The sequence below is a fragment of the Moschus berezovskii genome, chromosome 13 (genome assembly GCF_049115385.1).
Source record: "Moschus berezovskii isolate FMDL1 chromosome 13, NW_MosBer_1.0, whole genome shotgun sequence".
Taxonomy (NCBI): domain Eukaryota; kingdom Metazoa; phylum Chordata; class Mammalia; order Artiodactyla; family Moschidae; genus Moschus; species Moschus berezovskii.
Window position 1 is genome coordinate 75,610,140 of NC_142472.1, and position 16,432 is coordinate 75,626,571.

General features: G+C 50.5%; 1 protein-coding gene across 2 annotated transcripts; it reads right to left on the reverse strand.

The window, feature by feature from the left end:
* Positions 1-290: 290 nt before the first annotated feature.
* Positions 291-15,786, reverse strand: RGCC (regulator of cell cycle). Of its 2 annotated transcripts, XM_055426029.2 has the most exons (5): positions 14,962-15,205; positions 14,247-14,432; positions 4,984-5,091; positions 2,348-2,410; positions 291-656 (listed from the first exon to the last, which is right to left on the reverse strand). In XM_055426029.2, exons 1-5 carry the CDS (start codon positions 15,008-15,010, stop codon positions 649-651), a joined length of 414 nt encoding a protein of 137 aa, XP_055282004.1. In that variant the 5' UTR covers positions 15,011-15,205; the 3' UTR covers positions 291-648. The 2 variants fall into 2 exon arrangements, 1 of the variants encoding a protein (XP_055282004.1); XR_016038916.1 differs by lacking the exons at positions 291-656; positions 14,247-14,432 and having other exon boundaries at positions 2,381-2,410; positions 14,962-15,786.
* Positions 15,787-16,432: the final 646 nt, after the last annotated feature.

Genomic DNA, 16,432 nt, shown 5'->3' on the forward strand with positions numbered 1-16,432 from the left:
ATTGTTAATTGGCTATACCCCAGTACAAAACAAAAAGCTTAAAAACCCCACAATCCTCAAATTAAAATTTCCCACCAACCATATGCCATAATTTCCCTTTAGAGTGCGGAATGAGCTTCAAAGTAACACTGTCTCTCACTAATCATCCTGCTGCCTAGAGCAACGTGGCAGCACCCAGAGTCCCGATTAGAAGTCAAGAGGCATGTTATTTCCACTCGAAAACTACCTGCATGGAAACATATTGAAAGAAATCAAGAGGGAAAAAAAAGGAAGGCTTCCAAAAGACAGACTCCAGTTCAAACTTTATTTGCATACAAAAATATATTATAATGGGGAAAGCATATTACTGTTTCCAACTATATATAATTAATTACAAATATTTTCATAAAAGCATTTTAAATTACAGAGGAGCTATGTTTTAAGAGGAAATACAACATTAGCATGAGTCGTCTGCGCTAACATGCTGCAAGCAGGTGAACAGTCTAAACTGCCCAGAGATGAGCCCAAAGGTATTTTTAGGACGAGCCTGGTGGTGGGTGAGCGGCATCTCTGCCTCCTCCAGCAGCATATTCTGTAGCTGATTTCATCAGGTCCCCCAAGCTTTCTGAAACTTCTCCCTTGGGATGAAAGGACCCAGAACTTCTTGTTTCACATGCCTGTCAATAGGAGACAGAGAAGGTGATCCACTCACGAAAGCTGACGATTCATATACTTAACCATGTGCTTCCCAGGTGGCACTGGTGGGAAAGAACCCGCCTGCCAATGCAGGAGACTAAGGGATACAGGCTCGATTCCTGGGTCGGGAAGGTCCCCTGGAGGAGGGCATGGCAACCCATGCCAGTATTCTTGCCTGGAGAATCCCATGGACAGAGGAGCCTGGCGGGCTATGGTCCATAAGATCGAAAAGAGTCAGACACCTCTGAAGTGACTTAGCACACATGCTTAACCAGAGCACACCTCTCAGACAGGCATCCAAGCACCAAACTCAATGGCAGGCTTCCCATGTAATGTACATCTGAAGAACTGGTATGACTGCGCAGCCTGCTGCAATTTTCATGACGCCAACACGCATGTTCCACGGGTCTAACACATATTGTGTTGCAATTACAATCACCTCTGTCAAACAGACCTTGGTCTTCTGATGGAGGATGGTATGGGTGATGAAGTATTCTAGTAAACAGAAACTGCAGAACTTTCCACCTAATATTAGGTAGGTCTGTCTGAAACCTTAAGAACAGAATTCTTTTTAAGTAACCAGCTTTGGATCTATTTTTTCAGATTCTATCCAGCTGTTTAGCATAGCACAGCATAAAATATGGAAAACTGACTCCTTCACTGTAAAATGGAGGGGCTAGGATGAAACTCTCCAGGGTTGCTCTGTGACTGAACGAGGCCCCCCCAAGGGTAAGTTGTGGAAACTGTCATCCAGGAAACTCCAGCTGAGCCTTCTGGCACTTGTGATCCTGTTCTTTGGAAATAGAATGTGTGGACTGATTCTCAGGGTCCGTTCTTCCAGGCACCTGCATGGCAATTATGATCTGATACCTTCGGTTCTCAAAAATTTTGGTCACAGAGAATGGGGTGCCGTTACTGTAATTGCCAAATGGGAAACGGGGTACTGCGTACCTAATCCAGGTCTTTCAGTAACTGGTATGGGTCTTTGGTTATGAGGTCTCCCTAAGCCAGTTCTCTCTTTGGGAACCCAACCCTCTAGAAGTCAGATCAAACCCCTGGATCTAACTTGTGAGGTTTTCTCTGGCCCTGAGATTGAAACCTCTGGTTTGTCAGTATAATGTTCAGTCACTAGGTAGTGTCTGACTCTTTGCGACCCCATGGACTGTAGCCCACCAGGCTCCTTTTCCTCCACTCTCTCCCTTAGCTTGCTCAAATTAATGTCCACTGAGTCAGTAATGCTATCTAACTATGTCACCCCCTTCTCCTTTTGCCTTCAATCTTTCCCAGCATCAGGGGCTTTTCCAGTGAGTCAGCTCTATTAGTCAGTATAATACTTGGTGGTCAATAAGCTGATTTCTTTTCTGAAAAGCCTGGCAGGCCACCATCCTGGGGAAGTCTCCAATCTCACTCTAACTACTACTTTACTCTCCACTTCTCAAACAAAATGCCATTGTTTGCTGAGGGCCAGTTCTCACTGGTTGAAAAGGCAGTCAACTTCAATGCCAGCTTATCCTCAGGATTTCTTTCTGAGCCACTAGGGTCCTGTTTCTGAACCTAAAAACACCTTATGATGTAACTTCCTGCCGCAGGCAAGCTGGTAAACATTACTGCACTTTATCAGGGGTGCTGGTTGGTTTTGATTTTTTTTTTTAACTACCAGGCATGTACTCACTTGCTAAGGTTCTGTCGAGATCAGCAATAAAGTCTTCTAGCTCTTTCGTATCTCCAAGTTTGGCTGAAAAACAAGAGTTCAGGTTCAGTTTCTATATTCAAGACAGCTGATGAATCCGACTTTTCCAGAATTATATGACCCCCATCTTTCTGTCTTCCGAGATTTTATTAAATAGTGTCCTGTACAAACCCTAAGTGGTTGCTCCAATGTTTACTTACAGGCAACTCAGAAGCTTTTTCTGAAGATTAGCCTAAATGTTTCTTTCTGGGTTTTGTAGTTCATCATCCCACACCCATATCCCAGCAGCCTGGAAGAAGTATCTCTCTTCACTACTTTAAAAGCTGGGAGGTGGAGGCTTTCCTGCGGTCCAGTGGTTAAGAATCCGCCTCCCACTGCAGGGGACGAGTGGAACCCTGGTCCACAAAGATCCCATGTGCCGCGCAGCAACAAAGCCTGTGTGCCGCAGCCACTGATCCTGGGCTCTGGAGCCCACGAGCCAGAACTACTGAAGCCCACGTCCCTGGAGCCCCTGCTCCACAGCAGGAGAAGCCCCTACAACAAGAAGCCCCACCACGACTGAAGCGTAACCCCCCTGCTCACCACACCGAGAGAAAGCCCGTGTGTAGCAGCAAAGACCCAGCACAGCCAGAAATAAATAAAATAGTTGAAAGGTACAGTGAGACAGGGACAGGGAAGGAAGACTAAAAGTTCTGACTCTCTGATTGTGTAGGATTTGAGTTACCAGCCGAAATATTCAGGAAGCAGGGCAGTGCGTGGAATGCACACCCAGAGTCCCTAATTTCTGCTCAACTTCTCTGACACAGTCTTGTTCACTCTATCACTCCAGGGCAACACTTCAGCCCACGTGGTGCCCCCAGGGTGGAATTAACTAAGCTCTACTGCTCCTTGTCAAAACGGTACAGGGGAGGCGACAGGAGGCTCCTGGGTCTGGGCGGCCTCGTACCATGCAGGTGCCAACACAGGGTAACGAGGCCCTATAGTGATTTTGTTCCATCCACATCCTAAGACTTGTCCTTCTTTCTGCGTGTCTTACTTTTTTCTCCAGAGCTCATCATTCATGCCTTCTCTGAATGAGTGTCTTTATTAACTAGCCCCTCATGTAGTACATGCTCAGTCATCTCCGATTCTTTGCGATCCCATGACTGAGTCCACCAGACTCCTACATCCAAAGGACTTCCCAGGCAAGAATACTGGAGTGGGTTGCCATTTCCTTCTCCAGGGAATTTTCCTGACCCAGGGATCGAACCCACACCTCTTGTGTCTCCTGCCTTGGCAGGCGGATTCTTTACCACTGCACCACCTAGGAAGCTGGTAACAAATAACTCACTGTTTTTAGCTTTTAAAGTCAATTTGCCACTAGGGCTTTTTTCCCCCTCTTTAATTTCTACCTCTAGACGATCAGGTAGCAAATCTGGGCTTGTTTTAAGCCACTTTCTAGACTGTTCTAACTCTCTCAATTCAACAGATCCATTACAGATGGAGGGCTGGACAATGGCGGAATTCCCAGGGGCTGCTCGCATCACTATGCAGGGAAGAGAACTTTAAAAGGTCTCTTTTGAAAAAGGGCAAAATTCTGCCTTCCTGCCTGAGTGAGAAAATGAGGAAATCTTCATATTTCTTTTTAACTATGTTCCATTTTTATTGCATTCTGCAACTATTTTCAGTGAGTGTAACATTTCTTAAGGGGAAAAAAACTCCTTTTGTTTTCAAAGGGCACTTGCCCAATAGAACATTCAGCTCTCTGGCTGGAGACAATTTACTAGCTCCAAAATATAAGAAACTCCTCATGCATCTTTAAAAACTTTTTTGTCTATTAATATCACAGTAGAGGCAGGCTGAAGCTGCTATTTTGAATTATGTTAGATCATCACTTGTTTCATAATGATGACCCCATTTAATTGCTAAATTGGTCATCTGAGAGCATTCTTTAAAGAGTTATTGCAATTAAAAAAGAAAGAACCCAACTTTCTGCAAATGCTAACTGCTGAGTTTTACATTCTAGAACCAGCCAGTCTAGGAGAGCACTGTCATTTAGCACCGAACTGATAACAATACACAAGAGAAGACAAAGTCTACAGTCTACATGTTTTCTTTCTCCCATGGTTTCTCTACATGGTTTCCTGAAATAAAAAAGTGAAAGTGTTAGTCAGTCAGTCGTGTCCAACTCTTTGTGACCCCATGGACTGTAGCTCGCCAGGCTCCCCTCCCTGTCCATGGGATTCTCCAGGCAAGAAATCTGGAGTGGGTAGCCATTCCCTTGTCCAGAGGATCTTCCTGACCCAGGGACTGAAACGGGATCTTCCTGCATTTCAGGTGGATTCTATAACATCTGAGCCACCCATCTGCTGCCACCCACCAGTTATCCAATTTCATTTTCATGCTGATCAAAATCCTGAGAAATAACAATAGCTACTCCACATTGTACTGTACGAAGATGCTGCTGCTGCTAAGTTGCTTCAGTCATGTCCGACTCTGTGCGACCCCAGGTACGAAGATACTAGTCTTCTCTATTTGTTTTGCATATTTGGGAAAGATTGGTTAGGGGTAAGGCAGAAGACAGAAGAGGCTGAGGAGGAGAGGGAATAAGGAAGCAAAAAACCGAACATTCCACTTACCTTTCCGAGCAGGGACAGAAGGACAGAGCAGAGCTGGAGTGCTGTCTGTTGGAGAATTCAGTTTTTCATCACTGAAGCTGAAGCTGTTCCTATAAAGCGATTCAGCACCTTTCAGGAAAGAAAATATAACTCATTAGAAATGGTTTTCAGTCTCCTAGTCTATTGATAACCAACAGTTTATCTCCAAAGGGAGCAAAGTTTAAAAAAAAATTGATTTCCAGATTTTATATTTGCTGTTATTGTTGTTTAGTTGCTAAGTCGTGTCTGACTCTTTGCGATCCCATGGACTGCAGCATGCCAGGCTTTCCCATCCCTCACTCTCCTAAAGTTTGCCCAAGTTCATGCCCATTTTATATTTATGCTCCCAAATCTGAGACAGGAGAGTATGCCTGTGTATGTGTGAGTGTGTGTCTCCAATCAGGCACACCAAAGGCCCTTGCTTTCCTAAAACAAGAAGGGTCAACAGAACCACCATGACCAGACCAGCCTCCTTTGCAACACACAGGCGCCCACTGCCCAGGTGTCCGACAGCTAAGCCAATGCTTGGCCGATGGAGGCCGGGGGGTGGCTTGGGATTTGAGACATAAGGAACCATCTTTCCTGAAAAATGTCCCTTCAGCCCTCTGAAACCCCTAAAACACAAAGTTAAGGATGGATCCTACTACTTAATAACCCTCCCTGCCTGCTCAAGAGAGAGCCTTTGTCATGCCCTTTTCTGAGCTCCTGTGTTCTGGGGATAAGCTGGAGGGTCAAAGACAAAGATTTCTTCTCCTGGAGGTTGTGGATTACAAACACGTTGGGTGACTGGGCGGCTCCACTGTCCTGCTCCTGAAGACAAGAACGAGGCAAGGTCCCAGAAGCAAGGCTGAGCTGAGCATCTAGGAAATCATCTCAGCTACCAAGTATTCGGGAGCCCTGGAACAAGACAATGTCTCTGGGCCCTTGCTTGTGTGCGTGTGTTTGATCACTCAGTTGAGTCCGACTCTTTGCAACCCCATGGGCTGCAGGCTCCTCTGCTCATGGGATTCTTCAGGCAAGAATACTGGAGTGGGTTGCCATTTCCTTTTGGGGGTGGGGGTGGTAAGGGTGGGTTTGCTTACAGAATGGACTTGAAGGATGACTCAGTCCACCTTCCCATTATACAGATGGGCCTTTGCTTACCCATCTGTAAAATGGGAAGGTGGACTGAATGATCTTTAAAGTCCCTTCCAGCTCTGAAGTTCTGAGATCCTATTTCTGAGTCCTGCCAAGGGAGAGGAAACCAACCCCAACCAGCCCAGTCCTGTCGTGGTGACACAGAAAGGGCGCTGCTGGCTGAGCTGTACCAACCCAAAGACTCAGAGGCAGAGCTGGCGGTAGAAGCAGGATGTGGCCTCTGAGGTCACAGAGAACAGCCTTCCTGGCTAAAACAAAACACAAAGCCTGGCACTGGGGTAGCACAGAAGAGCTCTGGGAAGGCTGCTCAGGTGCAAGAGGGGAGCTGAACTACAATGGCCCGGCCAGGCTCCCTGTCCTCCTCGGGATGCACATGGTTCCATCCAATCACCTCCAGCTCAGGAGGGGGCAAAACCACCTTTCTTTGCTCCTCTTAAAAGAAACAGGACTCAGTGACAAAAGAGACAACCAGAATAAAAGAGGGCTTTCAGAAACAGAGGGTTCTGCCCCCAAGAGAATTCCTCTTCATCCCTAAAGACCGCACCTCACAGGTTCCCCATGGCCCCGAGGAGGTGGTCCCAGGCCGTCTTGTCTTGCTGACCGACACACTCATCGTGTTCAGTTTTCCAAACACATACAACCCTCAAGCTTGATTCTTCCTTCTTAGGTCCCGTCCGGGCCACCTAAAAGGACCACAATCCTTTTTCAGGGCTTTGATGATGAACACCTACTGAGATCCGAAACCCTGAATCTTAGGCTCACATTTCCCCAAAAATGTATTTCCCAGAACAGTGGTCCTTTGAGAAGAACTGCATGGTCCCCGGACCCTGAGAAACACTGAGCCCCTTGGAGGGTCCTCTGACGAAACTCCGACATGCCTGAGATGTCCTGTGATAAACGAGCTAGCTTAGCCCTATTTCCCGGTTTCACTTGCCCACGGGACACTGTTTTGGTGGCACCTCTGTTATTATCTCCCAGGACACTTGCACTTGGTGAACTCAGAGTGGGAAGCCCTCACGCTGGCTTGAGCTGAGCCCCACTCTGCAGCGATGCGGGTTTTCTCAAGGGAAGGCCTTTTTCCCCGACACACGGGAGAGCAGTCGTGCTCACTGCAGACCCACCACGTCATGTTACCGCCCGTCACCTCATAAGAGGCAGGGGAATCGCCACAAATAGAACCCGAGAGACTTGTGGGGAAAAGGCGAAGTGAGCCTAAGGGGCAGGAAAACCACAGAGCACCCAGGGGAGGCAGGCCTCGAGCCTGGACTCGGGAGCCAGAAGGAAGGCGTGCAGGCCTCTGCAACAGTACCTTTGGCTCCAAAGGACCCCGCGAGCATCGCCCCATTCCCGGGCCCAGAGTGCTGGCCTGGGCCCTGCGGGTGGCATCCCTGGCCTCCACCCTCGGGGCAGTCGGCCCCGCCACCGTCACCACCCTGCCTGCCCGCCCCGTCCTGCACCAGGGCCCTGGCCCTGGCCCTCACTTCTGTCCTGCCCCCATTCCCCAGAAATTTTACATCGACGTAGAAAGTCCCCTGGGGGCGGGGAAACACACACACACACACACACACACACACACAACTTGTTTGCTTCACACACCAAGTAGACCAAGTGCCATTGAGTTTGGGAGAAAGTAATGAGCTAGAATGGAGATGGTCCTTGCAGAATGGTAGGAAACAGGAATCCGGTGAGAATTCATGACTCCTCGAGTAACTCGGTTGCTTTAGGGGACCCTGCAGAGTCACACTGTACCAGGACATCACCACGGCTCAACGCTCACCCTTTAGAGCCTGGGGCTGAAATTCCTTTTTGATCTAAGTATTTTCCTCAACCTCAGAAAATATATAGACAAGCTGACTGTTCCTTGACTGGCAGATTCAGCTGCAAACTACTGAGCCAACTTTTCAAATAATCAGGAGTTGCCTCTTACTGATAATGAGCTCAGGCTACTCTCACAGTGAGACGGTGGGGGGAAAAAAAATCCTAGTTACAATATTTATTTACAGTATCTATAGATATAGACACACACGGAGGCTGGCCAACACAGCATGTGCCCACTTCTGCTCTCCTCTCACACCCCCAGACTCAAACACCCACACACACTCTCACACACACACACGTTATCTCACACACCAGCTCACGGCTACACCTGGACGCCCCTCCCTTTCCATGAGTTTCGGTGCACAGCTCAGGCCAGCACTGACTCCAGGCTCCAAAACGTCCAACCATTAAGAGGAAACAGATTCCCAGCATCCTTGCGGCAAACTTCTCGAGGGTTCAGTTCCACTCTGTGGTCACGATCTCTACACACGATTCATGCAAATAATGACCACAACAATCTTAAAAAAGCCCCAAACTCCTCGGGGTCCAGCAGAAGCTGTGTGGCACCGAGGCTGTGTGACCCTGTGCGAGTCACTTCATCTCAGAGCTTCAGTTTCTTTTCTTAAGAAAGGGGGATAAGAAACCCAGGCGCTCTGTGTGCTGCCTATGGTTTTCAGGCTTTATTTTTTCAACAAACTGGATGAAGGCATGCTCAGAAGAAAAGTCACCATAGGGAATAATAAGACTCCAGATTCTGGGGCCCAGCTTCTTCTTCCTCTTCTTTAAAGGGCAGCAAAGTTCTTAAGAAAAAAATTTATCTTCAGAGGCAGCCTAGAACAAACCTCCCAAGAACAAACCCACCAACACAGAAGTAATCCAACCTCTCTTAACCCCTTATCCAATAAAATTTCATTCCACAGTGAATAAGATTGCACGCTAGGTGTAAATTAAAAGGGAAGCAAAGTTTGCCTTCCTGTTCTTTTCACTCCCCTAGAACTCGATTTCTTGCAAAATAACAGCCAGTTAGTCTGACAAGTGACAGCAATGTGCTGCTGGCTGATAGCATAGTAATGTATTATTGCCCCGCCCAGTATCAGTTGCCGTCATTAATAAGGGCTCAAGGGACACATAGCAGTGATGATCTGGGGACCCCTGGCAGGTGGCAAGACAAGATATTGCAGGGCCTTACAACATCTACCGCCATCAGCTCTGCAGTCCCATCAGAAATGTCCTTGGCAAGTCAACCTGGCACGCTGAAGCCAGGAACCTCAAATTCAGGGAGCAAGTTTGCTAAGACATCATCAAAAGAAATGTGAGCATATTAAATATTTGAACATCTTAACCATAGGAGTGCCCACAAAGCTTGGAAAACTTGGCTACAAAAACAAAGACTTGTTTAAAAGGTAGATGTGTTTTTTTCGTTTGGGGGTGGGGAGAAAGGTAATTTGGGGGTTGGCACCAGTGTGTGTGTTACTCCAGAGGGAAGGAAAACCACAGACAGTAACCGTGGCCCGGAGCTCCTGTAAATATAGAACAATCCCACATGTTTCAGGCAAGCAAACCATAGTAATTAACTGAGAAAAAGAAAGCCTTGGACCTGTTTCCCTTTTGCCACAGGGAGTGGTATGTGCGGGGTGGGGGACGGCGTCAACCCTCCCACTCAAAATCTAAATTCCAGCAGCTGTGCTGATGGAATAAGAAACCGTTTCTCAGTTTCACCACTATTGTTCCAGCTTCTCTTCTGGGGCTGCTCGGTCCCTCTATATGCCTCCAGGTGGCCACCAGTGACGGGGCTTCCCCGCTGGCTCAGCGGTAAAGATCGTGCTTGCAATGCAGGAACCACAGGAGACCCAGGTTCGATCCCTGGGTTGGGAAGATCCCCTGGAGGCGGGCACGGCAACTCACTCCAGGATTCTTGCCTGGAGCATCCTACAGACAGAGGAGCCTGGCAAGCCACAGTCCATAAGGTCACAAAGAGTCAGACATGACTGAAGCGACTTAGCACACACATGCATACACGTCCACCAGTGACACTTGTTATCTGCCTGGAATTCCTAACACACACCAGGACACCCTGAGGGCTCCGAACCCCTCATTCCCTCTTGGCTTGAACAAGTCAAGTTCTGGCCTCAGTGGCCCTTAGTCAGATCAGCTAATAGGCTACCTGTTACATGTGCCCCCCCAGGTCCGCTCTCCCAGGGCCAAGCTAGAACAGTCAAGGCAAAGAAATACAGACGATCTAAGTCTTGCAGAAGCTAGAGAAGCCAATTCCTCATTCCCTCCAGTGGCCCAACAGAATCATAAAAGCCCCAGCATGCAGAGTAGACCTTGGACCTTTTCTGCTAAGAAGCAAAAAACTTCCCCCCTGAAAGGAAAAAGGAACCTTCAATCCATCAAAGACGTGAGTTCACATCACCTTTTAAAGTGCCAGTTAATATTACAAACTTCCTGTAAAATCAATCCGTGGAATCATAAATTAACACCTTGGTTAAAATTTAGTATATGATGAGTTAAAATGTTATTGAACACATTTGAGAAGTCACGATGTACACAGACAGTGCTGACAATACTGAAGGAACAACAAGGTTTTCAAGCTAAGTTCAAACCAAAGATGTTCACCATGCCTGCAGTGTGTCTGAGGATCAGGCTTGACCCTCACCACCTCGGCTCCTAACCGAGCTGCCCTCCACTGCTAAAGAGGAAACTGCTCTCTCGAAAGTGCCTGGTGTTATCTGTTGGAACCGAAATCTAGAAGAAAAGAATGACTCTCATCAACCCCCATGTGAATACACCCCTAACGTGAGTTGTCTTGCCACTGTTACATTGGTCCTCTTCAAGTCTTAGGAGAAGTCCCTGAGAGTAGAGACAGGAAGACGTATTTCCTCATTAAACATCCGCTCTCCTCTCCAATGGAGCTAACTTGCTTCTCTGGTTAAAAGAAGGAATGTCTAGCATTCCTTGGATGCTAGCAACCAATTTTTTTTTTAATTGAAGTGTAGTTGATTTACAATATTGTATTAGTTTCATGTGTACAGCAAAATGATTCAGATACACATATATATTCTTTTTTATTCTTTTCCATTATAGGTTATTACAAGATATGGAATATAGTTCCCTGCGCTACACAATAAATTCTGCTGTTTCTCCGTTTCATATACGGTAGTGTGTATCTGTTAGTCCCTTACTCCTAATTCATCCTTCTCCCTGCTTCCCCCACCCTCGGTAACCATGAGTTTGTTTCCTATGTCCATAAGAGTCTGTTTCTGTTCTGTAAATAAGTTCATTGGTACTATACTTTTGGATCCCACATATAAGTGATACCATATAACATTTGTCTTTCCCTCTAAGTTTTTTAAGAGAAAAAGAAACGTTCTTCAAAAAACCGGGAATGCAGTGGGTATGTCTTCAGAATGATGGAGTTGTAAAACGCAGAGCGAGAAACCAAAGTCCCAAAGGTTCAGAGCTGCGTGGAAGCTTCACACATAACATGTTCATGCAAGACACTGGCCCAAATGTATCCGACCTATGTGACACACATTTTATTGTTCTCTTAAAAACATCAAACAGGGCAAATATTTTCTTTCTAATCCTGAGCTTATTGATGTTTCTAGTGAGTGAAAGTCGCTCAGTCATGTCGACTCTTTGCGACCCCATGGACTATACAGTCCATGGAACTCTCCAGGCCAGAATTCTGGAGTGGGTAGCCTTTCCCTTCTCCAGGGGATCTTCCCAACCCAGGGATCGAACCCAGGTCTCCCTCACTGCAGGTGGATTCTTTACCAGCTGAGCCACAAGGGAAGCCCAAGAATACTGGAGTGGGTAGCTAACAGCATCATTAAATAGAATCCTTTCCATTTCACAGCTAGAGAAGCTGAGGCCCACTCCTCATGAAGGGCCCCAAGAGAGCTCAGCCTGGGCTCCATGGACCCAGCGAGGGGACCACGGCCTTGATGAGACACCTTCAAACATGACCATGATTGACAAACAGGCACATGATCCCTGTCCAAGTCTATGCAGGAGGACCTGGTTTCCATACCAGCCAACCATCCACGGTGACAGAGCAAAACCTTAGAGACAGTCCAAGTGATTCCACTGTTTAATCAGAAAAAAAGGAGACAACAGTGCCTGCATTGTTGGACTGTGGTAGGGAACACAGGAGATAGCACATTTAAGGCAAAGCAAAGAGCTTGCTAATGGTAAGGACTAATAGATAATAACTAGTCACAGAAAAGGCTTGGCAAAAGAGAGCTGCTCTTATCTTCATCATCCGAGGGTGTCTCCTTTTTGCTGGGGAGATCCTGCATTTCAGTAGGATCAACCTCTCTCAAATACTCTCTTCCACAGAAAAGCATTGAACAGATAAATGAGTATAACAAATGTCTGTGATCCACTCTTGGCAGCAATTAAGACACGTACTGTGCATCCCTAAGAAATGACTATTTAGATACACACCACTTCTGCCAAGACTATTTCTAACCAGCCTCGTGAGGGTCAAACTACACATTTATAGGAAAGACTAATGTCATCCAAGCCTTCTTCATACCCTCCGGTTTACTTCTTTAACCACCAAACCAAGGGTTAGTTTAACAGTTAACAACAAAGGCAGAAAACAAAGTCCACACACCCTAAGAAAAACTACAGACCATTCCAAACAATCTCCCCCGAAGCTGTTAAGAATGTGTTTTGAGTGCCTTTTCTTTGAGGCCCCCCGAAAACGGATCCCAGATCTGAAATCCTACCCAGAGGGAGTTGCAATCACCCATGAATGAGTGAGCTCAGGCCCTATTCTAGCCAAGTGCAGCTGTGGTTTAGAATGGAGCTGTTCTTTGCAAGAGAGCAGCCCCGAACACACTGTGCCAGCTTTCTTTCCCACGGGGGAGAGAATTTGTACTTGATGAATGTGCCCCAGTAGGAGGAGACACATTTAAGTTTGGCTACATACATTGAGACAAATTTCAAAATTTTTTCGACTTCCCTTTGAAATTGAAAATAAGAGGTCTGGTCATTAGCAACAAAGTCCAAACATACAGAATGGAAAATTAACAGCAGATGATTCCATTCCCTTTCACCTCAAAAGCTGCAATTAGATCTAACCCTTGGGCAGGGCTGCCAAGGCAAGTCAAGCTGGAACTCTTAAGTTTCTGACTCCAAGCCCGAACTGGATGGCCACTGCCCTTTACTCCTTGTCAGGAGGACAGCTCATGCGTAAGTCCAAGACTGTATCTTTGTCCTGTAAGGAGGAGAAGCTTCAGATCGCAGAAGAAGGGAATCACAAGAAAAGCTCCTTGTTTTTACTTCCAGAGTCAAGGGCAGCAAAGGGAGTGACATTTAGGCAGGTAACCCATCTAGGGAATGAAGCCTCAAGAATTATCCAGAAGTGTTCAAAATTCACTTTGAAAAACAGTAAGTCATCCGGGTTGGGAAAAACGACAGTCACAGAAGATTGAAAGGTCACCCAATTTGCTGTTTGACACCTGAACAAGTATCCATAATCCTTACAGGACATTTGAGGTCCTGGAAAAAGTGGCCTCCCTTTTTAACAAGGTGATTTAGGGCAGCCAGACCCTGGGGGTGGTCTCCACCATGAGAAAGTCAGCAGGAAGCAGCTCTGCGTCCATCTGCTCCCTACCGGCCACCACCCCACCCCTCTCCCACCCTCTCTCCTTTTCCTCCCCACACCCAGCCCCAGACTGGGTACTGGGGTGGGGCTGGGAGTCTGAGCCAGCAGTTCACGTCATGGACCTGCCTGAAGGATGAGAGACACTCTCTAAATACTTGGACTTAGTGCTAGGATTCTTTCAAAACTGCGGACAGTGTAACAGCAAGTCCGGGGGGCTCAGGGACAGGAGAAAGTGCAAGAAGCGTTTCAAACACCCCAAGAACGGGAACTTAAGAAACCTTTCCTGGTTTCACCAATACGCCCATCCTGCGCCCTCCCGGGGGCCCTGGCCCCCACGCCTGTGGCGCTTCCTCCACATCCTCTGAAGATGGAGCGGGGAGAGGGCGCCCCGGGGAGGCCCTCCTGGGTCCTGACACCTGCCGGCGGGCGGCGTGGAGCCCAGCCTGCCTTCCGGAGACCGCCCTCGCGGGTCTGGTCCCTGCCGGCCTGGCGGCCCCGGAGACTCCCAGAGTCCCAGAGACGGCGCGGGCCTCGGGGCTCCCTCGGCTTGGCCCCCAGTCCGCGGTTTTCCCGGTGAGCACGCGCGGCCCCGAGCCCCGGGCGCTCCCCCGCGGGCCGGGTGCCCGGAGTGCTCGGGGAGCGACAGCTTCCGCGGCGGCGCCACACTCACTCTCGGAGTCGCTGAAGCCGCTGCTGTCGCTGACGCTGGCGCTGCTGCGCCTTTTCATGCGCTCCAGGTGCTCCTCGTAGTGGAAGTGGCGCTCGTGGAAGGGCGACGCGAAGTCGGCCAGCACCGCGTCGAACTCGCACAGCGCGTCCGTCAGGTCCCCCGCGTCCGCAGAGTCCAGGGCCGGGGCTGCGCAGGGGCGGAGGGCGCGGGTGAGGGCGGCGGCCGGGCCACCGTCCCGTCCCGTCCCGCGTCCCGCCGGCGCCCGCGGGGTCCCCGAGGGTCGCCAGCCCACGTGGACTGCGCTCCGGCCGGGGTCGGGGTGGGGGGCAGCCCGCGATCGCCGCCAGCCGCTGGCTGTTACCGTTCAAGACTCTCCACCGCCCCCTGAAGCGCGCGCTAGCATCGCGCCCATTTTAGAGATAAAGAAACTGAGCCTCCACCCGGGGGAGTTGCAAGTCAAAGGTCACGCAGCTAAGCCGCAAGGCCGAGCTCTTTCCCACCCGCCGGAGGGTGGGGGACGGCTCCCCGCGCTCGCGGCCCCGGGGGCGGCGGGAGGACTGAGTCAGGATGCGCCCGTGACGTGTCCCCCATCCCGGCGGGGGCAGAGGGGAGGCAGGGGGAGGGATGGAGAGAGACCACGCGGACCCTGCTTCTTTCGCCCCCAGCCCCCGGCAAGGCCCGGGTTTAAGGAGACCCAGCCCCCCTCGCCACTCACCTGCGGCCGCGGCGGCCGCGGGGCCGCCCTGCGCGGCGGGCGGCTTCATGGGGGGCTCCGCCGGCGCGCGTCGCTGGGAGCCGGGATCCGGCGAGGTCTGGGCGCGGGGGTCGTGCGGACGTGCGTGCTGCTCGCGCCGTCCCCTCTCCGGGCCGCGTCCCGCTCGGTCCGCCCCTCGCCCCGCCGCGCTCCAGCCGCGCCGCCGCCGGCACCGCGCGCCCGCCCGCCCTTCCCCGGGTCGCCTCCGCCCGCGCGCCCCGAGGTCTTATAGCCGCGGGGGCGGGCCGGGGCGGGGCCGCGGGAGCCGGGCCGCCGGGTCTGTCCCCGCCGCCGCGCCTCGGACGCCCCCGACCCCGCCCCGGGCACCGGGCGCCGCCCTCGCCACGCGCGCGCCGGGGACCGCGGTGACGCCCAGTCGCCCGAGCCCGGGTTACAGCCCCAAATATTTACCCGCCGCTTCCCCCGCGCGCCCTGACGACGGGCTCCCACGGACGTGGCTTTGGCGACAGCACCAGAATCCCACAGAGTTGGCGGCTGTGCCTCCCTGCCGGTGCCCTTAAGCTCCTCCAGCCTCAGTTTCCTCATCTGTGAAAGGGAAATGCCTAGCCCTCCGGCTTTGTTGTGCAGAATGAATCAGCCAGGAGCCGTGGGAGACCCTGACCCACGTGGGAGCCGCAGGGGCCCTCCCGCGCGTTCCCTCGACACTGCTCCCAAGGCCCGTGAGGACTTTGGGTGCACGGAGAGCAGAGGGCAAGGGGGACAGAAGTCGGTAGAGTTCACGGTTTTACAGTTGTTCCCATCCCGGTGCCCGGAGCCTGACTACAGCCCTGGGTCTTCGCGGTAGGACTTTGTTCAGGGAAGAAATTACTACGTAGATGCAGCGCTAAGCCGGCGCCTCTCAGTGTCCACACTGAGCCGCCCCGCCCAGCCGCCTGGCAGGGGACCAGTCCTGACCCTAAAAGCCCTACGCGGTGCGCTGCCCGAGGCGGTAGCCACTTGGCACAGGTGGCTTCTTAAATGTAAAGCTACTGAGTGTATTAGTTGCTCAGTTGTGTCTGACTCTTTGAGACCCCCATGGACAGTAGCCCTCCAGGCTCCTTTGTCCATGGGATTCTCCAGGCAAGAATACTGGAGTGGGTTGCTATGCTCTCTTCCAGGGGATCTTTGTGAACCCGGGGCTCCTGCCATGTCTTCTGCATTGCAGGCAGATTCTTTATGGCTGAGCCACCAGGAAAGCCCATAGGTAACTAAAATAGAATAGAATAAGATGAACGATTCATACCCCAGTGGCTCAGGACACCTATCAGGTGCTTAAGAGCCATCCTCACTCCAAGTCCTATTGGATGGTGCTGCCAGGGTGTCTACCTGCAAACCGGCCTCGGAAGGGAGGGAGCTGTCTTTCTCCAGTTGTCAAAGGCCTCCTTGGGCAGGTCTTGGCACGCACCCTTTTCAGGCCCACAGCAGCCCTGAG

Coding starts and splice junctions, on each gene's coding strand:
- RGCC (XM_055426029.2), bottom strand. CDS start 15,010: ATGAAGCCGCCCGCCGCGCAGGGCGGCCCCGCGGCCGCCGCGGCCGCA. Junction 14,433..14,961: donor CGCGGCCGCCGCGGCCGCAG/GTGAGTGGCGAG, acceptor GCCCCTGCGCAG/CCCCGGCCCTGGACTCTGCG. Junction 2,411..4,983: donor TTCTGTCCCTGCTCGGAAAG/GTAAGTGGAATG, acceptor CTTGTTTTTCAG/CCAAACTTGGAGATACGAAA.